General features: G+C 34.6%; 1 protein-coding gene across 2 annotated transcripts; it reads right to left on the reverse strand.

The window, feature by feature from the left end:
- Window positions 1-2,305: 2,305 nt before the first annotated feature.
- Window positions 2,306-10,322, reverse strand: LOC122316764 (solute carrier family 40 member 3, chloroplastic). 2 transcript variants are annotated; one of them, XR_006244299.1, is made up of 15 exons: window positions 9,723-10,322; window positions 8,619-8,832; window positions 8,439-8,502; window positions 7,727-7,851; window positions 7,554-7,643; window positions 7,288-7,464; window positions 7,125-7,199; window positions 6,840-6,941; window positions 6,648-6,765; window positions 6,421-6,567; window positions 5,253-5,359; window positions 5,052-5,165; window positions 3,760-4,061; window positions 3,171-3,320; window positions 2,306-2,622 (listed from the first exon to the last, which is right to left on the reverse strand). XR_006244299.1 is itself a non-coding variant. In XM_043133536.1 (14 exons), exons 1-13 carry the CDS (start codon window positions 9,878-9,880, stop codon window positions 3,768-3,770), a joined length of 1,785 nt encoding a protein of 594 aa, XP_042989470.1. In that variant the 5' UTR covers window positions 9,881-10,322; the 3' UTR covers window positions 2,306-2,622; window positions 3,760-3,767. The 2 variants fall into 2 exon arrangements, 1 of the variants encoding a protein (XP_042989470.1); XM_043133536.1 differs by lacking the exon at window positions 3,171-3,320.
- Window positions 10,323-11,160: the final 838 nt, after the last annotated feature.

An 11,160-nucleotide genomic window follows, 5' to 3' on the forward strand; every position in this document is an offset into this window, starting at 1 on the left:
CACGATTTATATCTAGTCACATCATTTTATAAAATTATTTTATATAATCTATTTATATCTAAAGTATATCTCTATAATATAATTTGATGTGAATACATATTTAGATTAAAATTGTTACATCCATATAAAAATTTTAGAAATTAATATGATTAATGTGATACATAAAATTTATTTTATAATAAAAATATTTTAGTAGTAATTCTACATACAGCCATATAGAGTGCACAAGTGTCATGCAATCGTTTTGAAAAATAGTAAAATATATTATTAAAAAATTAATATTTTTTTATTATGTAGATTCTATATTTACTCACTTTTTAAAAGAGATTGCACGTCCTACGACTATAAATATCATTTCTTTTATATTATATAATATTCACGTGATAAAAATTTAATTTAGAAGATAAATTTTAAAATTAAAAATTAAATTAAAAAAAGCCAATTTTTATTTTATTTTTTAAAACACTTACTAACAATAAAATAAATTAAAAGAAAAACCTAAACCTCTAATTATAGTAGCATTAGTCTATTTATTTTAAGGAAAGTTTAGAAATAATGATAGATATCGCGAGAAAATGGAAGAGTAGATAGATGCGATGAGGAAAAAAAAGGGCGAAAGTGTTGTGTTTTCGAGAGACGTAGAGTACACGCGACAAACACGGGAGAGTTTTTAGGTATTGGCGGTAAGTGCCTGCCGACCTGCCTTGATTCACGTGACGTGACTCTCCCCCCCTCCGCCCCCTTGTAACTTGAACAAACACTCTCTCTCTCTCTCTTATTATTATTATTATTAAAAAATTAAGAAGAAAATCAGATGGGAAATTGAAAAGAAAAGACATCTATCTTATGGACAATGAAACATTGATGCAACCTGCATCATCTCCATCAATTTTCGTTTTATTCCTCAACTATTTCTATTAGTAAATAAATAATTATATTCTCAATTCTTTTCATCAACATATTTAATTAAATATTTAAATTATTTTATTTTATTTTATAGATAAATATAAATTAAATTTTATAATTTAAGTGATGTATTTTATATTAAAATAACTTAATTTCTTAATAATATTTAAATATATTTTTGGAATATATTCTTTCAACATATAATCAAATATATTATTTCTTAATTTTTATCTTATTTACAGCTTTTAATCCATATTTTTATATATTTCATAATATATATTTTAAAATGAGAATAATATTATAAAATAATGTTATTTTTTATAAAAATATTATAAACAGTGCAAGTTTATTATTTTTCTTTTATTTATTTTTTATTTTACTACCAAAAAAATGACGGGCATTTACTGATTACTGTGTTAGTCTTGGGATACGGGGCCCAGCGCGACGGGCAGGGTACGATCCGTTGACTGAGATTCGAACCAAAACCCAATACCCGATTCGCAACGGCGCACACAGAAACCCGTGCCCGACATGCTGGGCAGACACGCACAAACAACTACAGGGTACCAAGTAACCCAACAAGCTCCTAACATGCACACTTCTATGTATGACTTTCAATTTCTTGAAACAAACTCACCCACAACTTTACTAAGAATACTCACAACCCATTTTATATGTAGTTTTTCAACAAAATCTTTAATCTTTGTTAATATATCTTGGATTTATGTGTATATAAAATACTAATTCTTGGATTGAGATCTTTTTCAAATTGAATAATGCTAGATATAGACTTAAAGTGTACAAGTCTTGCACGTCTCCACCCAATGTTCAAAGTTCAATATGGTAAACGTGGGAGTTTTGAGTTATTTCGATCAGAAAATTACAAAAAATTCCTCTTGTAACCTTCTTCACATGTACTCTTTTTGGTCAAGTTTAAGTGGCGGAACCATGCTTTAAACTTAGGTGCAGTTTCATACTTCCCTTTCGGTTGTATCTGTTTTCTATTCATGGCTTACCTTTATAAGGTTTTGTTTATGTGTGTACAAACCAATTCACACACATCCCATCAATGTTGATGGGATTGCACCCCACTACAATCTGTCAATTATATCGTCCAGAAAAGAAAAATGTTGGATAAACTACTTTTTTTCTTTGTTTTGGTTTTCTCATTTGCCATTCCTAGTAACCGAGCAGGACCAGTCATCCCTTCTTAGTTTAACAACTCTTTCAGATTCCCCACAAATAACTTGGAAAAAGCAACCCACTCTAGCCAAATTTGTCACAGATGTCTAGCACCCTTACCAGCTTGGCATCTTTTTTCATGTGTAAATCGTTTTCTTCTTGTTATGATTCAAGTGCAACTTCGTGAATACTCCAAAAGGATGTGACAGCACAGGAATATCTAAATCAAATGTTTTATAGCAAGTAAAAGAAAGAAAAGAAACTACAATGAATCAATTCTTTACAAATGTTTGTACAGCTGCGGCCTACACCAATGAAACTTTAAAACCTTTTGAAGCTTTGTTATCTAATTCATCACGCCAATCCGATTTCACCTCATGAACGGTGACCAACTGAGCAGATCAAGAATATATATAGACTCGAGTCTTCCATATGGATCATTGTGGACTTTGTAATAGGTATATTTACGTACCTGTTTGGACTCCAATTTATGTCAGAACAGCCTTTGCACCAAGGAAAGTGATGGATCAACTTCTGATAAAGAATGACTTTAAGTCAGATAACATAAAGATAATCCAGATAAAAAAAATAAATAAATAATCTCTACAACCATGTTATTTCCAAAATACCAAATACATGACATCCTCAATTATCTTAATGAATACAATTGTATTCTCAGCTTTTAGCCTATGCCCGGTACATGGCATTCCTTGCAAGTTTAGGTTAATTGTGGCACTTTGCACTAGCTAGCTTACAAAGTAATGTATTTTATGATGCATCTATTGTAATCGAAGAAGAAACTGATTTTCTCAAACATCAATAGCATGGGCATCGTCGCAAGTCTTATCTCAAGGTTTAAAAAATGTATATTTCCAATCAACCTCTTCCAGTCCATGATCTGATAGTCATTTGGGCAGTTTGATGGGAAACTGTCATCTTTTTCCAAAAGAAAAGAAAAAAGAATCGGTATTTTTTCCATCTGACGCACTAAATGTGATACCAAGGATTTCCGCATCCAAAAATAACAACATATTACTAAGGAATACCTATTCTAATCTTTGAAACCATCGGTTCATGAGTACCTTAACTCCTCTGTAGCAGTGGTGCAAAGGCAGCCTTGAGATTTAGGGGCAGCTCTAAGATTCATCTTATGGTCTTAACAGTCAGCGTTATCTCGACACCTTGACCTTAGAAGGATAAGAGGGATTTTCATCCAAAAATAATTGCTGGGCCTGGAAAAGACAACAACCAGGACTAAAGGAATCAGCACTAGCACTATCAGATTCAGGAGTCTATCTCATAAATCTATGCCAGCTCATGCTTCTAGAGCTAGAATGGAGAGTTCAAATTCATACATCCCAATTGATCAATAGAAAGCATAGTATTAGACAATTTAGACAACATGGTAGTAGTCAATCAGTGAACGGCCTCAGCCTTTCTTGTTCAAGTAAATAGCATCACTCTCACCCAAACACTTCCTGTGTCTGTCAAAACCAATCCAAGATGAGGACCCCAAACTATAGAAACTAGTTCAATTACTACCATGCGATTTGTCAAATTAGTGAGGGTTCAGGTTCATATATACTTTTGCAGAATAAATGGACTCATACGTGAGGCAAGAAATTATGCTTCTAAGATGACAATCCAAATAAGAAAAGACCACACACTTACAATGAGAACTAAAACTGAGGGTCAAAAGGGAAAAGACTTCTTTGTTCATCCGTTGGATTCAACAACCATCGGCAGAATATGCATGCTGCCCCAACCACTGATAAAAGTGACAGCAGTGCAAGGAAACCAAAATGTGAAACATTGTTTGCTACTATCGCAACTCCCAACATTACAGACTCTGCCAAACTAGCGACTGCAACCTCTGTTGTCCCAATAAGATTTGCTTTTCCTGATGGAATCCCAGTTTGCAGAATCTGCGCTCCCACGACATCATATGACATGTGACCCAATCTTGAAATTACCTGCATATGAAAGTAGATCAACCTTTTTTTCAGAACCATAACCATGCATAAAAATTTTATTTGTTGGGAAAAATTCAAATTTAAGACTCTAAATACCATCCCCTGCCCGCGCCCCCCCTCCCCCCCCTCTCTTCTCTTCTCTTTAATTCCTAAGATAAAGCCCTGCGCCTAATGGTTAAATAGTCAAACCAGACCATGCAGGACCCAAAATATGGAAATTATATCCCATTAGTGATGACAAATGTTTTGATTCAATGTATAGCAATTTTATTTAGTTTAGGTCATTTTAGAATATCATAGGAAGTTCCTTATGAATATGCCTGGATCTCTTCTCCCTCTTTTATGTTTCAATTCATTCGCTTATCTGGCAAAAGTATTTTCTATCCGTGCACAAAATTATGAATTATGTTAGAACTGCATATAAGAGCCAACAGAAGAATTCAGATATAGCAGCCAGCATCACCACAGATATCTTTATTTATTTATTTTCCGAATATGTAAATCAAGCACTTGGTAGGTTTTGAAACATGCCTTGTTCTTATAAAGAAATGAGGTGCTATTTAAGCAATAGCCCACTGGCAACATGAACCCCTCCTATAAGAGATTCCAGGTGCTTTCACGAGCTTAAATGATTTAATTGAATCTCTCTTTTATTCCAAAGCAGTGGAGAATCTCTGAGAAGCATTGTTACTATAATAATTACTAATTCTGATAAACCTTGCTACTGTCAAGATTACAAATTCTTATAAATTTTCACCAGTTTCCTCAGAATCTGATGCTTAATTTGTCCCATCAACTACATTCCTTAGCGAATTGCATTCAGTGCCACTTTCTACTTTATGTCCAGATTAGACTTATCTGTACTAGGATAATTCCTAGCCTCATGCTGCATCAAGTCAAGCTTAGTTAATGGGCTTTTGTGTTATTGTTACCTCTGACTTCAATCATCTCATCTAATTTGAGTAAAAGAAAGTAAAAAATGATTCTTACAATCAAAGATAGGAAGAAAAGAAGGGGCCTCTGCTGGATGAGAGATCCACTCCAATACACAGCAAGAGCTATGGTGAGAAGTGAAGCATGAAATATCAATCCAATTCCTCCAGCCTGAAGAAGAAAATCCAAAAGATTTTAAGGCTCAAACAGGAACCTTTTAATATATCAGAAACAGGAATAGCAAACAGAAGATGCAACCTTTAAAATGCCAAATCGCCTCACTAAATCCGCAGATATAAATGTTGCTGCAACACCCATAAAAGCACATAACCCACTAAATCCCCCAATGATTGATGGATTTAGACCTGTGAAAAAATATAACATTGTCATTAGAATGGAGTTTCTAAGAAAAACCAGAGAATGATATTGTAAAGCAAATATAGAGAAATGTAGAAAGTATTTTCAACAAATGGATTTTCAAAAGGAAAAAGGTATTGTAGAGCATGGTATGCATTCCTAGTCACATATTCAAGAAATCAAGATTGCATCAATCCAGCAAACAAAAATACTAAAGGAAGCAATTGATATGACCAAACCAAAATTTGAGAAAGTGATTTCTAGTTTGTGAAACTCTATGCGATATTTTCATAATAACTTAAAAAAAAAAGAGAAATACCCTTGAAGTTACGTCATTTTGGGTTTACCAACCTAAACTTCTTTCAAAAAGTACAACGAGCACCAAAAGAGTTCAAGAAGTGGCATTTCATTCCCCTGCTTTAGCCTATCATTTGTAAATTATAAGCACCTTTTTTTTTTTTATAATTGTAAATTATTAGCAGGTTCCATCCTACAAGTCACACGAATCTTTTGGTAATGCTAACAGATAAATTTATACCATTTCTGCATTCTTTCAAGTTTTTTTTTTTTTTTTTTTTTTTTTTTTTTTTTTTATAGATGAGAAAATTTTATTAAGACAAGTAAATAGGCATGGCTATTCTCTCAAGCTTAAAACTCTTCTAAACAACATGACGAATAAACTTTATTTTAAAAAAAAGACTAGAATAGAAGTAATGACGAGAACTAAGGGGAAATTATCCAAAGAACAGCCATTCAAGCATTAGTATCAGGCACATGTTATTTTCCCATAAAAGCATCCCAATTCAGACAGCCAAAGAAGGGCAAACTGCCACTACTTCAAACTATAGGGTGTTCTTAAAAGCCAAAAGTAAACCAAAAATAAAATTGGTGGGTGCATTCACTAGTGATAGCACCAAACACCTCTAAATATGTAATGCATTATATAGCTAAATGTGGGTTGACATTCAACCTGGATGTGAACATTCCCTCAGAACCTATACTGAATTCTTAACAACTAAAATTCACCAGGGATATTGCAGGTCAGCATACTAAAAGGTTTGGAAAGTACCATGCTGAGTTAAGAATGCAGTCATCAAACTGCCTGGAGTGAGAACGACATTGAAGTAGAGAAGCACAGATGCTAGGCTTGCAGGAAGAACTGGCTGCTGCATGTATTCCTTCCACCCATGTTTAATAGCTTCAAGACCCATATCCACTGGTTTTCCAGACGGCAGAATTAACAGGTTTAACAAGAGACAAATAACCGTCCACGTTAATCTCAATAAACAAATTTACCTTTATTGTCATCATCAGGCAAAGGTTCCCCATTGGATGTTTTGCAATAGGGTTGTGAAGTTTTGCTACGCTCAAGAACACCAGTAGAGAGCTTGTTGGTTAACCATGTCAGAAAAACCTGAGGAGTGGAGTCCAAAAATGAAGACAACTTCCAACCAAGAACCATAAATGGAGCAAGCAGAAAGTAATTACCACAACAGGCAATGAGCATGACATCAAACCAGCAGCAAACTTCAAGCAAGTCACTGGATCAAACTTAGAGAGAAGGATACCAAAAAGAGATGCCCCAGCTATCTGTAATCACAGATAAGAATAAGTCACCAAAACTCAAGTCTTCTAAATGATATCTACATGTATATAATGTTCTCAGTTTACCAGGCTTGCACTCCACAGAAAGATTATACTATGATTATACATATGTAACTCAATCAACCAGTCATGGGAAAATATAAATAATAATCACAAATGAGTAAACACCTCACAGAGAAGATCAATTCGACTTAGAACAGCATTAGCTTCAGCAAGTGCAATTGGCCTATTTATTCCTGCTAACTGCACAAACAAAGAAAATAATTAGGACATACTCAAAGTAGAATTCAATACACACAAAGGGAACAAGAAAAGTAAAGAAAGGAAATACCAGCACCACCCAATCACGCTCCATAGCAACCCCTAATGACAACCCAGATAGCCTCTCAACAGCCCCAGCTATTACTAGCACAATGAACCAAGGACGGAGAAGTATGGATGATGCAGAGGTACGAGGACGAGTATAGGCATATATAATCATTGATGCAGATAACAACTGTGCAGCTGCCTGAAAAAACCATGAGAATAAGAGGAAAAAAAAAAATAACGACATGGTTCCCTACCTGCTCGGATATATGAGCATTCCAAAAAATATACCTGGACAACATTAAGACAAATATATGAAGGCACTCTGGGAGCATGATCCATAAGCTTTCCAACCAAAGGGCCTCCACCAATTATTGTAAGCTGTTCAACATGAAGCATGTTAGAAAGTATATTCTTCCAACCTATTGCATACACTTTATTGATCTCTTCCACATCATAACAACCTTAGTGAAGAATCCTATGACAGCCACAGGTAGAAGACTTGGATGGAGCAATGCAATTGCAGAAGGCCAAGCAAAGTTCCAAAGCTGTTCCACTAAATTCCCAGCAGCACAGCTGGCGTATAAAGCTGAAATTTTTATCCCTTCTGTTAAAAGCTGTTTCAAGAATCTAATATATTTTTGTAATTTAAATGAAAGATCAGGACATCACTAAGAAATAACAGTCTTGGTTCATCTATTGCTACTTTGTTTGAAATGAATGGAAACCACATATTCAGGTGAAATGACTCCATTTAGTGAAGCAAAATTGTTTTTGGATGTGGTAGTAGTCTGAAAGGGGCAGAATGAGCAAAATAATGTACGTTACCAGAGAAACAATAGTTGACCCATAGATGATAAGACAAGAAAAATAAAATGGCTTTTTACTCTGCTATTAACATACAGAGGCCAGTGCAGGAATTTGACATAGTGAAGGTGTTCTTAGATCAGAGGAGAGTCCCCACCCAAATAAAGACATAACTGGCTCTCCAAAACACACATACTTTGTGCCACACATAAGCTGACTGATCAAAACTCATACTTTCATAGATATATTCGATAATCTTTCCAAAACTAGGAATGATGAGTCAAACATGGAAGGTCACATCATCAGACAACTTTATGGGAATGTCACAAGTCTTCCAAGCGATCAACATGCGACAAGGTGGAGACTCACCATACAATCCTGCTGGATGGGCCGGAATTGCGGCTAGGGCATTTTGCTCCTCCTCTGATAAAACCTATAAATTCAATAGAGTGATGAGAGAATAAGATGTTGAGATTCAAGAATGAAAAAAATGTGAAAGATCATCAAAGATGGTGGGAATATCATGTTAGACAGTCCAAGGGAACGTACTGGCAATTTTGTCAATAGACTATCTACATATGCCCCTTCGGTCAGTAAGTTCAATGATTCAGTTTCAAGAATATCAGAATTGAGACGAACAATCGGGACCAAAGAGTTAGATTCAACAGCTGAAAAATTTTCTTGGATCTCATCCTCAGCAGCAACCTGGTCAAACTGTACATTGGTGTTTGTTATTGAACACCTTGAAACTAAACTGTCAAACCTGCAACCGAAGGAAAAGGAAAAAATAATTTTATTTTCACAATTTGTTCTCTCGTTTGTAACGTTTAGAGCTTTACCATTTAAACTTTTGAACTTTCACGTTAATTATCTAAGTTTTACCATTCTATCAGGTGATATTTCTACTTCTTATGGATTACCCAGCCCACAATGCTGAAGAGAAAGCCAGTTAATTACATAATCAAGAAATCAACGAATTCATTAAGACTGAGATGATATGAGTTGAGTTTTTTATTAATAGTAGTTAGTTGAGATGGTGAAGTTTTTTGGAACCCACCTAAAATGAGTTTAGATGTGTTTGGATATTAAGATGAATTTAAATATATTTATGGGAAGTTAAGTTAAAAAAGATTGTGAGTCCCACTTGTAAAGAGGTCTTGAGTTAAGTGATGATTTAGGAGTTGTGTTTGGATGTTGGACTATGCTTAAATTTAAACTCAACTCAAATGAGCTCAGCTGCTTCCTTATTCGTAGCCTGAGTTTTCCACCATTTCTCCACAAACAAACATACTGTGCAGAAAGAAATTTTTTTATAGGTTTCCCATAATAACAATTCAGCTCAAGTGCTCAACTAAGTAACTAGAAGTAATACAGGAATTTAAGCACAATTCGTAAAACTCACAAAACAATTCAAAATACAAACTCTTTAACATTTCCCAGATATTCTGAAAATAAGAACAAACAGAAACATTACAAAACAACAACTACATTTTCTTAGCTCAAGTAAACTAGTTCTATCTGGACCGCTAGAGCACAAGTCCCAAACATCAGGAAAGAATTAAGAAAAACCCAAAATTTTCTTCTCATTTACCGCACTTATATCTGAAATTTAAAAAAAAAACACAAAACAATTGCCAAAAAATACAGGCTCACCTGCAGGAACTGTACGGGAGAAAATTCAACCGTTGGCGAGGAGCGAAGCGATGGCGAACTCGAGAAGGAGGCGCGGATAGAGAAACTTGGCGAAACGAAAATTGGAACGACCTGAAAGGGTGTGAGTGTGAGTGGCTGATGTTGACCATAGCGACCATGGTTGCTTCTCCAAGTGCTCTGGCTTGAAATAGTACCAAATGTGTTCCTTCCCTCTCATGCAGACTCAGAAAAAAACAAAAACAAAGAATTTTGAGCAGTTGGTTTGGTCACTCAGAGTCTCATCACAAATGGATTCTCAGAATTCACTAACAAAAAGATTTTATTTTTTCTAATTTATAAGGGTTTTCTTTTTCGTATTCGGGAGTTTTTTTTTGGGGTTTAGTCTCAGTCTTTCAGAGGCTTCAGCTTATCCGTTTGGTGGTGCTTAGAACTTAGAATTGGTTTGGCGTCGACCTGACGTCTGAGCTGACTGAGTCCGCCGGCGGGCGGACAGCTCTAAGCGTGCGTGGATGACTTTCTGTGGTTCTGAGTTTTGGATCAGAGAATTACAATGCATACAGCTTGCGTCAGTCAAATTATGCCAAGTTTCATAGCAGAACTCCACAAGCAAGGCAAACGCTTAATAGCTTTTCGGATCAACAAGAGAGCCCCAGCAAGCAAATTGGGCCCTTTCCGCAGCTGCCAGCCCATGGTGCTACAGTGACATATATGGCCCACAATAAATTTTCTTCTCAACCAAAAAATTATGGATAAAGCCTCTTTACCGTCTCGGTGGTATTGCTCAAGTGTACCGTTCGGAAAAAAAAATATATTTTTTTACTTAATAATTAAGAAAATAATTTTAAGTGTATTGGTATTTTTTTTTACTTAATGATTAAGAAAGTGATTAAAAATTTGTGAAAAAAAGATTAAAAAAAAAAAATTTTGCACTAGGCGGTAAGCCCAGCTGTAAGGGTGGGGTGGCAGAGTAGCCCCACCCAAAAATTATTAGATAGATTCGGAAAATGGTGGATGTGATATTTCTAATCTATGACAATATATTGTGATATTAAAATTAGAGAAATTTTATTTGCAGTCATGAGTGAGAGACCGTGTGTGTAATCCCATTGATAAATGAGAGTAAAAAAAGAAAAAAAAAATATTATTTTAAAAATGATATTATCGTAATTTTAAATTTTTTTTAATCAAATATAATTGCAAGAGCTTACATGAAATTTGAAGACTGTATATAGACTAACTCTTAAAATTATTGTATAAGCATTAATTTTTAGGATAATGCTATATATAGTACTGAGTGTGTAGTTTTTGCATACTCTTTTTGAAAAAAATAATTTTTTCATGTGGATCTCAAATTTATCTATATTTTTTAAAGAAAGTACGCAATGATTGCATACTTCAGGACTGTAAATATTATTATATTATTTCTTTAATTTTTAAT

Source organism: Carya illinoinensis, chromosome 7 (assembly GCF_018687715.1).
Source record: "Carya illinoinensis cultivar Pawnee chromosome 7, C.illinoinensisPawnee_v1, whole genome shotgun sequence".
Lineage (NCBI taxonomy): Eukaryota > Viridiplantae > Streptophyta > Magnoliopsida > Fagales > Juglandaceae > Carya > Carya illinoinensis.

Bases quoted from the DNA above. Each gene is read 5' to 3' on its own strand.
- LOC122316764 (XM_043133536.1), bottom strand. From the start codon at position 9,880: ATGGTCGCTATGGTCAACATCAGCCACTCACACTCACACCCTTTCAGG. The intron at 6,766-6,839 runs GTAATTACTTTC...TCCACTCCTCAG, and splicing joins CATGCTCATTGCCTGTTGTG to GTTTTTCTGACATGGTTAAC. The intron at 5,360-6,420 runs GTACTTTCCAAA...ATTTTTTCACAG, and splicing joins TGCATTCTTAACTCAGCATG to GTCTAAATCCATCAATCATT.